Below are 17251 nucleotides of genomic sequence, written 5' to 3'. Positions count from 1 at the left end.
ATGCTGTTTTTCTTTTCATCTGAGCTTTAACCTGCTGAAATTCACACTTGAGATTTAGTTTCTGCAAAAAATAATATCTTCCACTAAATAAAATGCCACCAACTGTCTCTGTACCAATAACACTTGTTCTGTTTGTATAGGAGTTAAACTTTAAAGTGTTTCTCTCACTTTCACTGCCCACGCTTCTTTGTCTTTGAAAGGCGGCGTGTATTACTCAGTGTTTACATAAAGAAAAGATTCACGTAAGTTGCCAAAAAAGTTAAAGCAAACTCCCGACACTTGATCGAAGACAGATACATAAACATGAAGTGCCCTGGAGGGAACTCTTACTTACAATACTGATGAATCCAGTCAGAAATGATTTTTCAGTCAGACGAACATTTCATAAACGTCATCAACAAATCAGAAATAAAACACACAAGTTCAAATCTCCCAACCGCTCGGCTGCCACTGTATTTAGGCTTGCATTAGAATCATATACAACTCGTTGCGATGCATTATATTTTCATAAACATTATGTAGCACAAAAGTGAGTAAAATGTCCCTTAAATCTTCATAAAAGCTCCTCTGGGAATCCATTTCCAGAGGTCGTCCAGCTCAGGTTTATAAAAGTAAATACAGTTGGACCACGATATGATACAGAGTTAAAAGCAATATGACACCCTACCGCTTCTCTTAAAAATGGTCTGTAAAGTGCAACGTCACAATAAATTCATGAAGGCCTTAAGATTTCAATAAATATTCTCTGTGCAACACTTGCACTCAAACTGTTGAGCAGTCCCACTGGGTTTGTGCCGGACGAGATGAGTAGGAGGAATAGTGTTCGGTCTGGACTGTTTTTTTTGGCAGAGTGCAGTTTATGGAGTATGTTGGTTGTGTAACATGGCCGACTTTTCCAAATGTTACACCTGTGACTTTGAGCTTCTGTCTCCTTCGAGCCAGTATTCTTCTGTCTGCATCTCTGTGAGGCGAGACACCGTCCTCTGGAAGGCAAACCTCTCCTCTTCTCCGCTGAAGATGGCCAGACTGCTCGCTTCATCCTGTCGAGACCCATATTAAAAGTTGCATAGTGAAACATGCATCAATCAAATGGCTTAACATGAGTTATTACAACAGTCTTTATCTTTACATTAGGGCTGCAACTATTATTTCACCATCGCTTAATCTGCAGATGATTTTCACGTTCATGTTTTTGTGTATAAAATTTGAAAAAATGTGAAAAAATTCTCATCACAATTTCCAAGAGCCCAAAGTGACGTCTTCAGATTGTTTCTTTTGTCCAACCAACAGTCAAAAACCCCCAAACTCTTCATTTACTCTCATAAATGACAAAGAAAAGCCGCAAATCTCCACATTTAAGAGAGGCAACAAGAAATTAGGCTGACAGAGATGCAACAGAGGTCCCCAGATGAACTTGAACTGGGGATGTTGGAGTTGCTAAAAGCGTTTTTAAAGTTGGTCCACAAGCTTGAAGTTGTACATAATATGCTGGAGCAGCTTTACGGAGCCATTTTACGTTTTTGTTTACGTTTAAAAAACAAGTCTCCATCTACTTCAGTTGTTTAGAAAAACGCTCCAACGCTGTTTTACTGCGAATCTCCAGAAATGTTTGGTGGACTATGAAACTTATCGCACCTGACTTTCAATCAACATGGGGGTGAGTATATAGTGACTGATCTCTCATTTTTTGGTGAACTTATCCTTTAACACTGAGAGATAAAGCACTCACTATAAATAAAATTGAACTCATGTATCCCCACAACTGTTCATTCAGTCCAAAATGAGATCTAATGGATTTATAGCCGTACTGCAGTCGGTAACATACTGACGCACAGGTAAAGATGAACAAAGTAGTCTGACATACTTTCAGATGTGAGTTTTAAACTGTAGTCACCAACAGTCAACAGCCTCAGCCAGCCTAGTAATCAACGTTTTACGACTGAGAGGACACACCCAACTTGAAAAACTGGTTTAGGTGTGAAAACAGTCGGCGCTCTCACCCTTTTCAGCCCCAGATCGTCCATCAGAATGTGACTCTCGTCATGACCGTGATCACCATCGAGTATGAAAACATCCTCCAGCGGACGGTCTGCGAGAATCACCACCCGCACCTGCAACACGATCAAATACTTACAAAAATCCCAAACAAAAAGCTGAAGTTTGGTGTTTGAGCGTAGGTCGAGTATGTGTGCAGATAACAGCAGTTTACCTTGTGGTCGTAGAGAGCGTCCACGAGTGTTATGAGCCGCCTGGCTTGAGTTTTTTTGTTCAGGGTCAGCTGAGGAATGTGTCGGATAAAGATGGTGTCAAACAGCCGTGACATCTCCAGGTAGTCACTGGCCCCTAAAGGCTGAATTCAAGCACAAAAAACTTGGGTGTAATAAACTTCTCTGGATTGACGTGCTGCAAATTTTACATTTCCTGAGATTTAATTAAACCACACTTTGTCTGAAAGTGCTTGTTTATTAGAAACCTGTGGCTTTATGAGTTTGTCCTTACTTCTATTTTTACTTTTCTATTTCTTTGGATTGCTTCAGCCACCTGTGAGTGAATCATTCCAACACAACCAAAACTGTTCAAACCTGTTTCACTTTGCTTTAACGTCTGGTTGAGATCCAAACCGCTTCAACTGACACCAAAACAGACTGAGGCTGAATTACAGGGAAAGGTGTGTGAAACGATCATGATTGAGGAAATAGTAGCTGTTAAATTTTGTTTGAAAATTCCATTCAATATTATCAGCTTCAGTGTCCAACACATACAGTGTGGATGTTTGTCTATGAAGCTTACTGTACAAGGACATTTTAAGGTAGTATAGCTGGAAATCTGAAATTCCTGGGACAAACCAAGCATGTCCAGACTGATGCAGTGTACAGTGATTAGTTATCCTGAACTTGGAGGTTAACTTAGTTTTAAAATTGAATGTTCAATACAAAGACACGATTATGTCATCATATCGATCGTAAAGTCCTGGAGAAGCAGAGTAGGAGTTTCTGGCAGAACTTCACCTACATCCAAGGTGCAAGATGAAGAGAAAGTCTAAAAGTATGTGTTTCATGATGACCCAGATGAAGGTCACATGCCAAAACTCATTTGTTAGACAACAAATTTGTTCTATACACGACAAGTGTTGCTGGAGTTTTGATCTCATCATATCCATAGCTTAGTTAGCTGTGCAACTAGCGATCCGGGCTGGGAGTTCAGAGCACAAGGGGAGTGTTGGTGCTGTTTACACTGCTAGCACAGGAGTTTTGGACCCCGGGAGGAGGAGGTTTGTAGGATGCAGCGGGTATTGCTGCCGAGGAGCAGCGCCAAGATGGGTACAAGAACCAGATCCAGATGAGCAGCCAATGGAACTGGGGTCATCGGCCTCTCAGTGAACACGGTCGGACTGGGAATGTTTTACGTATTGCACTTTCAATAAGGTAACGGTCTGAGAGACTCACTCTGTCACACAGCTCCTCAAACGTACAGTCCGCGATGGTCCCACATGCTTTGTTCAGACGCACCTTCCTGTTGAGAACATTCAGAACTCTTGGTCGTGTTACTGCGGAGAAAGACAGGACAGTAAGAACAGCACATGATAATACAATTATTACATCATGGAGGTTAAACCTAATTACATACCAGCTGTGTAATAACATTAAAAGTCCACTTACTGTCATTTTGTTTAAAAGCCAGCTCATCAAACATCTTGTCTAGTGTTGCTTCTACATCAGGCTCACTGGAGCTGCAGGTAATGAAACAGGGAAACGTTAAAAACACACAACATGAAAACAACAGATCAAAATCTGGCATACAATACATTTTTCAAAGGATTACTGACAGGAAGTAGAGTTTTCCTGCAGACGGTCTGTTCCTCTTGCGGTAATCGATCCCAGAATCCAGGCGAAGAGTGTGGCAATATTTCTGCATGTGAGACACAAACGATTACAAGACATTTTAATATAGTTGTCTCTTAAGATACTAGCAATAAAATACAGTGAGCATAATGAATGAATGAATTAATGAAAACATCTTCTTTCTTACCTGCAACACAGCGATAAAAGGCACAAAGTTGACTCTCTGCAGCCCATTTTTATACAAATCTGAGGGGAAGAGAGCGCCATAAGATACATCACTTCTGCTTCAATGTCCTCTGTTGATTTAATAACCTTTCTATTTACTCTCTGAACATTTTTGGACACATCCATCTGGACAGTAAATTAAATACAGGATTACACCTGTTTTTCATAGAAAAGGTTGAGGATAATATTTTAATAAATAGCTGTAACTTGCTTAAGAAAGGTCAGACGATGACAAAAATTCATATGGAAGTCTTAAACATCCAAGTATGTCTTTATCGATTGAAAAAACACTAAACTTCCTGAGGTTCAGTTCACAGTAAAAACAAAAACACACCAAATTCTGACTGCCGTTATGATTTAAATTCTGTAAAATTCATTCCTTCTCAGTCAAAGAAAATGTAAATTTGGGATTTTAAATGAGCCAGACTGAAACTTAATGTTCGCTTAAATCAAATCATGGCGCTTGATGCTCGCTGCTAGAATAGAGTAGGAAAAACAAAAAACCTGTCCTAAGTCTATGAGCACTGAAAATATGCATTGAAAATCATCATGGTTGAGACTTTATAGAAACACACTGTACATGACTTTAATTCATAAAGGATAAACTGAATACCATCAACACTGACATCCTGAGAACATCCAAAACATTCTGTGGTACCACTGAAAAGTACCTCTTCAGTAAATTCTATACTTTGACACCAGGTGATACAAGATGTAGATTAATGAAATAAAATGTTTCGACAAAGCAGATTCAGAAGGCATTGAGGCAGACAAAAATATTTAGGGTATGTTTTAACACTTGTTACGTACCTTCAGGGGGACGATTAGAAGTGGCCACAACGACGACACCCTTCATGAACAGATTCTCAAAAAGCTGCTTGAGGATCATGGCATCAGCGATATCAGTGACCTGAAATGTGTGTCACAAATAAATAAAAAAAGAACAACACTATCTAGGATAAATGAAAAGATCCCACCACAGGTACCGTCATCGAAAGATCTTTACCTGAAACTCATCAAAGCACAGAAGACAAGCCTCCTCACTGATCTCTTCAGCAACAGGAGCGATGGGGTCGTAGGATTTGGCCATTTTGCCTGCTTTCCTCTTTGGCATACTCTGTTTCAACCGATGAATCCCTGCAGAAGAAAAAAAGAGCATAAATTTAGTCTTCTTGGCTCTGCAGGATAAGAGCAAAATATTAAACATGAATACTAGAAACTGCTGAGCTAACCCTAACATCACCTGTGAAGCACAAACCTCCACATATGATAAATGTAAGGTCTCAAAATTTTTGTTTGGGGTAAAACTGTTTGCAAAATTTAAAGTTAGACTGAATAAATATTGATAAATATTAATATATGTCCCTATATAGTTTTTTTTTTATCTTAGAAAAGAATAATATTGAAGACTTGGGACTGAAAGACTGTAGATTTACTTGGCAGAGTTACAGTTGAGACTATGTCATGAAAGATAAGGTTTACCAGAAACATCTGAACTGCTGTGTCAGCAGCAAGCATATACAGCAACAGGTCAGCAGTGCTTTAAATGTAACAAAACGAAATGTGGTGACTAAAACAGGAAGTATAAGCTCAGTTAAACAACCACAGCACTGCGTTGTTCTATAAATGTTAAATATAGTTTGTTCTGAAGTTTTGGTTTCACAACAGAACTGACATTGTGTTCCAATAACATGAAATATAAGTTCCCCCTTACTGAAACATATTTGGATCCTTTCAGAATAAAATACTGACATGTATAGGAGAGTATGGAGACTTGATTTTCTTCTTTATAATGTAGGTCACATGTGAAATGAAATGGAAAATACACTGAGCTGTTGACACCCAAATATTAACAAGGATGCACAGTGTCGTGGAAGCCAAATCACCCTGCATGGAGCTGCTAATGCAGGGACATGTATCTTGGTTGCTTTTCTTCCCACCGCATCAAACAACCTTTGCAGCTTTGAGCACGACTTCCACTTTTAAGACGCAGGACATCTCATCCATCACGTTTGACTTATTCATTCATGCATCGTGTCCTTACTCAGAGGTCAGTTATTTGCCCCCTTGTGGCTGTAAGGAACAAAAAAAGGAAGTGAACCAGAACTCACTTTTGTGCACGTCCAACATAAAGCCGTGGAAATGGACCCTCTTCTTCTTTTCAGTCTCAACATATGAATAGAACATGTCCATCACCATAGTTTTTCCTGTGCCTGAAACGATAAAAAGCATGAGAAAAGAGTACATCTAAAATGTTAAATGTATATTAGAAACTGTGAGGCCACTCTCTCTTACCAACATCACCGTAGATGTAGTAACCTTTTGGAGGCTTCGGTTTGGTGAAAAACTGAAAGACAGATGGGCAGAATTTTTTTTTCCAAAATAAATAACTTGTCAATCAGACTGACAACCAATGTACACATTTAGGTTTTTATTTAGGTTCAGATTTCTGTTTTGGACATTTGAATTAGTGCATATTAAATTAGATAGCTCCGTTTACATAATTTAACATAAAATATCGATAAACTTCTGCATTTTTTGTCTAAAACTGTATGAAATTCTGTAAAACACAAAAAAGATTATTGTTGTATTATTCTTGTGTCTGTTCTGGAGGTTTTTACAGAGGGGTTTGTTTACATGTCTTTAAAGCCTGATTTATTCCTGTGTTTCTATCAGTTACCTTATTCACCTGTAGTGTTTCCCCTCAAGTGAAAGGCCGTAAACATCATCAATGATGCGGTGTTTCTCTCTACCTTGGCGAAGATGGATGTCGGCGTGTTGCTGTATCCTCTCAGTGTCTTGTGGAGCTGGTCCAGGGTCTGCAGCACCGCTCTCTGGTGCTCATCCTCCCGCAGTGACCCGTCTCTGATCAGCCCGGTGTAGTGATCCAGAGGGCCGCTGAACCCGGCGGCGCTCACACCGCTCTCCTCCGCCGCCTGCTGGGCTTTCACCGAGTAACCTTTGGTATGATGACAACAAAGACAGAAACGGCACGTTAACTCTTTTATATACATTTAGACCTTCATTTGAAGGAGTTCACTGATGTGTGAAGTTAAGGTGATGTTGTTGCTGTGGCCAGAGAGCAAAGGTTAGCAAGTGACAGCTACTTTGACAGCTGTCACAGCTGGACACAACCAGCGAATATAAAAAGGTAAGTTTCTCCACAGGCTTTCATATTTGTCGTAATACTAGATTAACTTTAATAGAGAGTAAGCTAAAGCAAAAACTGATTCAAAGTAAGGTTGGAGCTAGCTACATCGACTTTTCAGTAACGTTAGAAAAACGCCTTTTAACGCTTTCGCCATCAACACGACTCACCAAAAACTCGTCTCACCTCGTCTGCAGAGCTCTGTCAAAGATTTTAGCAGCCGTTTGGAGGAATATTGCTCTGTTAAAAGACACCGAAAGCCCAGAGAGGCTGAGGGTGACATCTTTACCGACAGCGGTATGCACGCCGCCATCTTGGTTTCAAATGTCATCAACAAAACTTTATTGACAAATACAAAACATACAGAAGCGCGTCCCGGTGTCGGCCAGCAGGGGGCGAGGTTTCGTTCAGTTTCACAGTTCCGGATTTTATTCTAATGTTTATTCTAAGGATTATCATAATATCACACATATACTGTATTATAATAATGTTATTATAAGGACTGTTATAATGAAAGTGTGTTGTTATTGTGCTGATAGATTCAAAGCAAGACAATAAACAACAAACCATTCAAAGTGCTTTATACAGGACATAAAAGGTATTAAATGATAACAGTGATATCTTAACATTATTTACATGGAGGCTTCAAATATGCCAGGTTTTCTGCCTCTTCCTGCACTGGATGTTATTTGTTATCCTTGTTATTTTGTGTGTTTTTTTAATAAAATACTAAAATATAAGGTAAAATAGATTATAAAAAACAAGATAAAATTTAATAAAACAGATTAAACAGGAGAATAAATTACAGTTCAGAACAGGATGCGAATGAAAAGTCCAGATTTTTATTTAATAAAAGTCAAAGGCAAAGAAATAAACCTGAGATTTATTGAACACAGTGGCATCCAGAGAGGCTGTGTATTTATTTCATCCTTTTTATTTTATTATTCTTTTACCTTGTGTGCCTTATTGTATTTTATCTCAAGTAGAGCTTATTAATAAGTTGATGTGCGAAAAAATGCACATTTTTGAAATATGACAACTATTCTCTGGTTCTAGGATCCTAAACGGACGGATTTGCTGCTTGATTAATTTTATATGATTGCAAACTGAACTGTTTTTAGACTATTGGTTGAAAAAAACAACACAATCAGAGACCTTTTGTTTTTTTTAACATTTAATTACTCTAAACAATCAATTGAAAAACAATATTAGATGGTTAAATCAATAAAACGAATACAGTTGCAGTCTCAATCCCAACCTTGCACACTACACACACTACACCTGATTTGGCATGATGTAGATTTATGACTGCACCCACTGGCGTCTCTGTATCAAGAACAAAAATGAATGCCCCATGCTGTTACTTTAGGCTAAATTTAGAACATATACGCCTGTGTCCAAGTTATGAAATACTGCAATGGAAACACTACAATGACATGTTGTGTTTCATGTGGCAGAAATAAAGGATGGCAGAGACACTGCACGTATGCAAATCACTGAAATGAAAATACAGAAATGAATTAACCTTCCCATGCACAAACACAGGGATAACGAAAATTGTATTAAAAAGGCAGTGATGAAATTAAATTACATGCAAGATAGTGCATTTGTGATATGTACACACTTTGTCTATATTAGTATGTTATTAGACACTTCTTTGTATTGATTGTGGCTATCTTTAAATTAAAAATCAATAAAAACGTCAAATCCAAATCCAAATATATTCAGTTTACTATCATATTTGACAAAAAGAAGCATCAGCTCCTCATATTTATGAGGATTTAACCTGGATTTGTTTGGTATTTTTGCTCAAAAAGTGATTAAAATGATCATTAAATTATAAAAATCATTGCTGATTATTTTTCTATCGATCGTCTCATTAATCGACCGCCTCTAAATATATCTTTTCCTAATTATATATCAAAATCTATACAGCATTTACACCGTTTACACAGCTGGAATGCTGCTGCAGAAACCGAGAAAAATAACATTCATACTTTGAGACTTCCTGATGAATATTCTCATCATAATGAACAGCAGAAACTCTGTCCTCGCTATAATTATACCTCCACAGCTCTGAGCAGACCAAACATGGCAGACGACCGAAAGGGTGTTACAGGGCTTACGGGCTTGTTGCCATGACAACAGAGGAGCCATCCACCCCCCCTCTCAGTCTCTCTTTAATGCACACACACACACACACACACACACACACACACTGTCACTCTCTCTCTGTCTGTCTGCCTCTGTTGTACACACACACACACACATACACACACACACATATACAGTATTACAGTGGAATCCGCCTTGCTTTGAGATCCTCGCTCTGCTACAGGAAGCAGGAAAAAAATATAGGAAACACAGCCAGGAGCGTAGGGGGACACTCCACATCTGTTTTGGATGGTGAGTGCCTGCTGACCGGTTATTGTTTGTTTACATGCTGCATCCTTTGACAAATCTGCTTATAAATGGGATCCACGATGGCGGTTTAAATCGCTGTTTTGTTGCCGTTAGCTCTGCTGCAGGATGGGAGAAGTGCCACATGGTTTATTTTCCTCTAGCTGCTTGTTTTTTATCATTTCTTTTAGAGATTAGGGTGGAAGCTGTCACCGTAATGGTAATTCATAGCTGGGTAGCCATGGTGAAGTCAATTTCACCCCCCCCTCCCTCCCTCCCTCTGCCACTGCTGAATGCATTAGTCTAATGAGATGTCTGCAGCCTGTGTGCCGAGCAGCAGCAGCAGCAGCGGCGGCAGCAGCAGCAGTAGCAGTAGTGTGTTAACCAAAAGGGGACGAGGAAAAAGCCACACACAGCGAGAGCAAGATGGCTTTCCCTGCATTGTTAGGGATTTAGCTTCGTAGTCACCTTTAGGCTCCTGGGATTTAAGACAAAAGGGGCTCGGCTCTTGGGCTTTCACAATAGAAGACAGCAGGTAATAGACACCCCCCTCCTCCTCCTCTCTCTCCCTCTCTCAGGTTTATTGGTGTGTTATCAGTGCAGGATGGAGGTGCTGTTTCCCCCACAGCTCATGCATGGCTGCCTTTTGTGTTGTTTGATTATTATGGTGCTCTCCTCTCACCGCATAGCTCAGCTGTGAATTCTGCAGCCTCTCTGTGTTTGGATGTTGCTGCCTCTGCCAAGCCATTCTGCTTCTCCTTCTCCACTCCTGCTTCCGCTTAAATTGATGCTGCTCCTAAATGTGTAGCTGCTGACGAGGAGGATTCATGTGCAGGCGAAAAGTGCAAGTTGCCTTGCATCTCTGTAGCCTGAGCTCAACGGTTGTTTCCTTTGTCTCCAGCTCCAAATGAGTGTACCTGCAGCGACGGCACAGAAATCAGACGGCAACAACAACAGTGAGATGCAATCAGCTGCAGTGGCTCCCTCCTCCTTCATCCCCAGCCAGTCGGGGAAGATACCGGGCAGGAAGAGAGGGAGACCCCCGCTTCGCAATGTCGCCAAGATGGATTTTCCTAACCGTTACCCCGAGTCGCTCCCTCCGCTCAAAGTGCCGAAGAAGAGGGGGAGAAAGCCGGGCTTCAAGGTCAGCCTCTAGAGGGGGGGGAAGAGGGGATGTTGTCTGGGAGTGCAGTGTGTTTAAAAATGCATGTGTACACAGAAAGGCACAGACACACAGGCTCCATGCCCTTCAGATTTTGTGGGACCCCAGTGTAACAGAGAGAGACTTAACATCTGCGATCTGCTGTAGTTGAACATCATGAAAGGGGATGTCATTATTGTAAACATGTCACACAAAGTAGCAGAAAACTACAGATTTGGGATCCTGATTATTCCACCATTCCCCTCCCGACACGATTTAGTAAACAAATGATCTGCCTGAATGTGAAAACTTCTTCTTCTGCAGCTCAAACCGAGGATGGTGATGACACCGTTGGCTATCTCTCCACCCAGCAGCACCCCTGAGCCCGACATGAGCTCCATTCCTCAGGATGCCGCCACCATCCCCCACTCTGCCACGCCCCAGGTGCTCACAGGTAGGACACAAAACACTCTAAACCCAGCGTAAGAAGCATCAATGGCCCCTTTTTTACAGACACTTTCTCTCCATCTGTGTTTTCAGTCTGTATCTACATCAACAAGCAGGCCAACACGGGCCCCAACCTGGACAGGAAGAAGATCCAGCAGCTCCCCGATCACTTCGGACCCGACCGGCCCTCCGTGGTGCTCCAGCAGGCCGTCCAAGGCTGCATCGACAGCGCCTTCCAGCAGAAAACAGTGTTCACCCTCCTCACACAAGGCTACGGGGGAGAAAAAATATCAGGTGTTGTACAAAGACCTCCCTCAGGTGTTGCTTTCTATTTGTTCAGTAGCTTTATTTTGTAACCACTTCACCTGAGATGGTGCTGAGTAGAAATCACTTATGCAAGCTTAAAAATTGCATCTAAACGGTGGTGTTGTCCCCTGTTCTGCTCCTCCAGCCACCTTTGATGGGAAGCAGCACCTTCTCAGCCTCCCCGTGGTGAACAGCATCGACTATGTGCTTCGTTTTCTGAAGAAGCTGTGCCGCAGCTTACACTGTGAAAACCTCTTCAGTGATCAGCCCATCACCCAGCACAGTGGTGGCTCCTACCAGTCAGATGGTACTTGTCTAATAGAAGCTGCTATGCTAATATCAACCGATTCTTTGACCTCATTTTGACTCTAATCTTGTCTTTAGCTGAGACGTCTATGGCCGAGGATTACCATTTAGACCAGTCGGACGGCAAACGCTACTCCGTGGATCCCGGCGATTCTGCTTTCAGCTCCATAAGCTCGTCCTACTCGCCAAAGTCCTCCTACGGGTTTCGTTCGTCGCAGCAGTTCTCCAACGGCTCGGCCTCCATGAGCATGTGCCGGCAGTCGGCCACAAGCCCAAACACGTTCCCAGAGAGCAACAGGACAGGTGGGAAGTCACAGAAAGACCAAACCAAGACTGCTTCTGTGTTTGTTTCTCTGAAAGTAAAGCTCATTTTTGTGTGTTCTTCCAGGAGGTTATAACGCATCTTCAGAGTCCCAGGAGTCCAAGGCTCCACCCAATAAGGATCCATCCACCTGGTCTGTTGAAGATGTTGTCTGGTTCATCAGGGATGCAGATCCCCAGGCTCTCGGGCCCCACGCAGACGTCTTTAGGAAACACGTAAGTTCACTTTCTATTGTCTTGGCCAGCTATTTCTTGACGATTTGCCACCAACGTCTTCCTCTGCCTCCCTCAGGAGATCGATGGAAACGCGTTGTTGCTCCTAAAGAGCGACATGATCATGAAGTACCTCGGACTGAAGCTGGGGCCGGCCTTGAAGCTTTGCTACCACATCGACAAACTAAAGCAGACTAAGTTCTGAATGTCTTCTACCATAAATTTCCCCCCTTGAATCCAAGAGTACATTTGAAACGTCTAGGTCTCTGAGCCAACGGGAAGAAGGTAGGGTCGACAGGCATGTGGTGCATCGCTTCCTTCAAGATCCCCAGAATTAGGTTACCACAAAAGTATAAAAGCATATAAGAAAGTACTTCATGATTCATTTAAATCCTTTATGAGTGTGGAATAGAAATCTGAGAAAGAGACACACAAGGGATCAAATGTTCAGTTACTGGGCAGATAAACTTTACCTTCAGCTTTTTAGGATCCAAGTTAACTCTTGTAGGGTTAAAGGAGAATGCTGGTATTTTTAAACCCAGGTTTTATATTTAAATGTGTAAATGAGTTATACTCACCAAAATGTTTGGAATTGGTGCAGTAGATCACCTCAGCTGGCAGCCGCGACACAGCAGCAATGTAATCCTTTGGGGCAACTACGACAGTCAAAGTTACGTTATTACCACCTTTTAAGCAAAAAATATGATGTTATAACATTATCATTCATTGAGAGTCATGTTTCTGGCCACCTGGTGAATTAAAGTCCAATATTCTTATGTATTGGACTCTACATTTTCGGCATTTAATGGCATACTAATTTATTTGTTTACTAATTTATTTATTTATGTATTTATTTCTGGTTTTGGCAGCTTTAGTCCTCCATACATACCAACTTCTTGAAGGAAATATCTGTCTCTTTAGCTTCTGAACGCTGCACTAAGCTAGTCGCTAACTGTGTCTGTCTGCTATTCTGGTGCTGAGCAGATTGTGTACAGTTGGCTATCGGAGCAGTGAGAATGAACCAAAACAGTAACTCTGAAATCTGAATGTTCAAATCCGGTTTAATAAACGAGACTGAAGGAAGTGAAGCACCTCACAGCTGGACTTTCTGTCCCGTTGGCTCACAAGTCCACGGTTTGACGCTCGTCACATTTTGCTGAAGATTTCCATGATGTCATGTAGTGATAGTCACAAATTCACCCCTCTTCTTCTTCTTCTTCTCTCTTCTCTTACTTACTTATTCTATTTTTGGCACAGATTTTGAACTAAAAACCTTCAGATTGTGGACTGTATCCGTCATACACTCGTTAACATAATTAGAAAAGAAGGCCAGTGCAAGAATGAAGTCTCACAAACCTTCATGAGCGGCACTTCTGTGTGCCGCGTGCAGATTTCACGACATGTATACTATATATTCATCATCTGACGAGAAATGTACACCAGAAAACACTTTATACCTTAAGAAACTCTCACTTTGTCAAATCTTACTATAAAGGATCTTGTTTACTCGCTGAAAACAAACATATCTATAACTGTACTTCAGAATGGTGCATTGAATACTACATTGCTTTTTTGATTGAGAGATTTACTGTAGAAAATCATTTTGATACTATTTTTTCACATTACTGTGTAACCAAAAAAAAGTAATGTTCCCATTGGATTTGTCTTTCTTTTTTATTATAATTTATTATTAAAAAAAACAAGTATAACCTAAACAAAACATACATAGAAAGACAGTAGCCCTCTTGTTAGTATATATAAAGAAAAATGAGAGCATTGTGGACGTGATATATTTATGTTTCGATATGCAAGATTGTTCAATGCCAATTATCTCCATAGGCTCTTCACGTATACTCATACAGACGTTTTTTTAAATTCATATGTTTCTATGTTTTTATCAAAGCATCAGTGTTGATACAAAAGCTTTCAAAACACACTAAACTCGTAAATGTTACACTGAGAAAACCTAAACGGCCGTGTAAATGGGTATATAATATAGTATTGCTTTTGTATACCACTTTTGGTGTACAGTATGCATCCTTTTTTAATCAATTAACCTTTGTAAGTGAATGCTGCTGTAAAGATATTACATGTAAGCCATGCCTAGTGAGATCAAGCTGAGGTGTTTTATTTTGAAAATCACTATGAATAAGAGTTTTAGAGAAAGCTGAGCGGATCAGTACTCTATGCTGGTGCTAAAAGTTATCTATGTATTTAACTGTTTGCCTTTGTGTTCGTGAGATGTAAAGGAAATCTTATGTGTATACTGTACTGTATGTGAGTATTAAATTAAGAAACCAAGTAATCAGAGATGTACGTGTGAGTCAGACTTTTTATTTCCCAATTTTGGCGTCTATTCTGGACGCAGCTGTGAAAGTTATCGTTTGTTTTTCATACTTAAATTTAAGCGGATCCAGATTTGGATGTGGGTCCACACGTCTGAGACTGACTTTAGCTGGGGGCCTCATCTGTGCTTCAAAACGAATGATTTAATAAAGGTGACCCATATCGTCGGCTCCCAAGCTGGTTTCCTCCAAGGGGTCCGTATCAGGGATCTCGTGGGGTCTCCATAAATCAGGAACAGATTCACTTCTTTACTGTTTAACTTACTGTAAAATTTCACAGATTTCATTCCAATAACCCCGCATATATCATAAACTCTGGGAAAACTGACACCTCAAAGCAAACTTTTGTAGGCGTGTGAACAAATGTAGATCTATTTAGAGGTCCTTGGCATGAAAATATTTATCGGATCCCTCCCTTATATAATCGCCAGGACTGAGTCATGGTGAAATATGTTTTGATTTTAGTCATGTCTGGATCAATATGCTTAGGAGCAACGGTGCAGAAATGAGCAGGTGGGTCTTTAATGACTCCCTTGTTTTTCTCCATCTGTCTGCATTATATGAATGTTTCCTAGAAATTCACCCCAGATTTGCTGTGTAACATTAATTACTTTGGTAATATGCAACATATAGCTAACCACGATATCAGCTGTGACAATAAAAGCATTAAAGGAGTCATTTAATATTTTTGGACACACGCTTATCTGCTTTCTTGCTGAGTGAGAGGAGAAGATTAATACCACCCTCACACCTGTGCACCAAATATGAAGCTAGAGCCAGCAGCCAGTTAGCTTAGCTTAGCATAAAGACTGCAAACAGGGGGAAACGGCTAGCCTGGCCCCGTCCAAAGCTAACACAATCCTCCTATCAGAACCTCCAAAAGCTCACATTATATCTTTTATTGGTTTAAAATGTACAAAGTGTAAATATGGAGCCACAACCAGCAGCCAGTTAGCTTAGCTTAGCATAAAGACTGCAAACAGGGGGAAACAGCTAGGCGGGCTCTGTCTCTTCAGAGCCAGTATGAACAGGAGGAACAGCTGCAGCGACCATTTCTCCTTCACTCTACAAATGGACATTATTATATATTGTTAGAAGGAAGTCTAAAATGGTGTTCGCCTGCCATAATACACAATTTCAATACGTGTTATATATTCAAACGTGACCAGAAATGAATGAAGGACTCAGCACTTTCCCACAAGAATGGTACGTCCTTACAGTGTGAGGAAAGAGCACGGGATTAACTCTTGACCTTGAAGACACACATGAAAAAACGGCCCCGGGGGAACGTTTGAAAGCTCAGTGAATAGTCAGTAATTAGCATAAAGACTAAAGCTTGAAGCGTTCATGCAGGGAGATGAAACTTAAAGATGATTGGAAACTTAGGACAGCCATTTTTTTTTACATAGGAGCAGTAGAAAGCATCCTGACTGGAAACATCACAAACTGGCATGGTTGGATCACCTCAGTACCAAACGTAAGCAAATAAAAATGAGTGTGTATTTGTTTTTACTGTTGTCATGTGTGCACATGTGCCTGGTTACAGACTCGTATATCATTCATTAATTTATATTAAAATTGTAATCCTGTCAGTAATCCCCTCTCTTTACTGGATGCATCTGTAACTTAAATACATCTTTTTTCTGTAACTTTACCAGAATACAGTCTTATCCTGATTGTGTAATCCTGTTACACGTATATTCCATGTATTACTCCCCGAGCCTGCCTACCGAGCGTCACGCTATGTTCACCCTGCTGCCATCTGGCAGGAGATACAGAAGTACCCGCTTCCCCAGCCCTGTTTTTACCAATTTAACTCCACTATTCTGCTTAGTGCCACGTTCAATGACCATGTGACTCAAATATTTTCCCCCTGATTGAATCTGAATCCTGATTAGTTCCAGTGACTGATCAGGATCACACATTTCCTGCACAGTATTGCGCACTGGTTAGACCTGTCAGCAATCCCCCTTTTGACCGGATGCATCTGTAATCTAAATACATATTTTTTCCGTAACTTTACCAGAATACAGTCCCGATTGTAATGTATTCCATTACTCCCGAAGCCCGAGTCTAGCCTACTGATCGTCAGCGATGAAGTGAAGTGAAGTGAGATGTTTTGCACAGAGCACAAAGGAAAAGATGACACCCCCCACCCCCCCGGCCACGGTCTGTTCATCTGGCAAGAGATACAGAAGTATCCGCTGCCGTACCACCAGACTACAGAGACTCCTCAACACTCCAGTTTATTTACGATTCCATACTGTTTTTTTGTTGATGTTTCAGGGAAGTGTAAACAGATGTTTCTGAATCTTCCTGACCTTTTGGTGTGTGCTCAAAACCTCCTGAGGGGTGGGGACTCACGACCAAGACATGAGGCTTCCAGGGGCCCCTGTTTGGCTCCTCAGCCTTGGCTTTTTACCAATTTACCTCCACTATTCTACTTAACGCCACGTTTAATGACCATGTGACTCAAATATTCCCCCCCCTGATTGAATCTGATTGCCTGATTAGTTCCAGTGACTGATCAGGAATCACACAATATTTGCGCACCTCA

The 17251-nt window shown here is 40.9% G+C and overlaps 2 protein-coding genes across 5 annotated transcripts; one reads left to right on the top strand and one right to left on the bottom strand.

Moving 5' to 3' along the window:
- Positions 1 to 422: 422 nt before the first annotated feature.
- Positions 423 to 7546, bottom strand: afg1la (AFG1 like ATPase a; the record flags this gene model as incomplete). The annotated part of the gene is made up of 13 exons (XM_084381098.1): positions 423 to 1040; positions 2001 to 2111; positions 2210 to 2350; positions 3447 to 3547; positions 3660 to 3730; positions 3827 to 3909; positions 4030 to 4088; positions 4878 to 4977; positions 5074 to 5204; positions 6179 to 6280; positions 6363 to 6414; positions 6821 to 7026; positions 7402 to 7546. The coding sequence occupies 13 exons, from the start codon at positions 7544 to 7546 to the stop codon at positions 903 to 905; spliced, it is 1440 nt and encodes a 479-aa protein (XP_084237224.1). The 3' UTR covers positions 423 to 902.
- On the top strand, positions 7055 to 14659 carry LOC311273834 (sex comb on midleg-like protein 4). 4 transcript variants are annotated; one of them, XM_084381101.1, is made up of 8 exons: positions 7055 to 7218; positions 10517 to 10759; positions 11081 to 11210; positions 11297 to 11521; positions 11655 to 11816; positions 11894 to 12118; positions 12204 to 12352; positions 12429 to 14659. In XM_084381101.1, exons 2-8 carry the CDS (start codon positions 10523 to 10525, stop codon positions 12552 to 12554), a joined length of 1254 nt encoding a protein of 417 aa, XP_084237227.1. In that variant the 5' UTR covers positions 7055 to 7218; positions 10517 to 10522; the 3' UTR covers positions 12555 to 14659. The 4 variants fall into 4 exon arrangements, with proteins under 4 accessions (XP_084237227.1, XP_084237225.1, XP_084237228.1 ...); XM_084381099.1 differs by lacking the exon at positions 7055 to 7218 and adding an exon at positions 9399 to 9621; XM_084381102.1 differs by lacking the exon at positions 7055 to 7218 and adding an exon at positions 9401 to 9621 and having other exon boundaries at positions 11297 to 11497.
- The last annotated feature ends 2592 nt before the right edge of the window (positions 14660 to 17251 follow it).

This window comes from Pagrus pagrus (assembly GCF_965226575.1).
Source record: "Pagrus pagrus genome assembly, chromosome: 18".
NCBI classification, from domain to species: domain Eukaryota; kingdom Metazoa; phylum Chordata; class Actinopteri; order Spariformes; family Sparidae; genus Pagrus; species Pagrus pagrus.
This window is presented reverse-complemented; position numbering and strand designations above follow the sequence as displayed.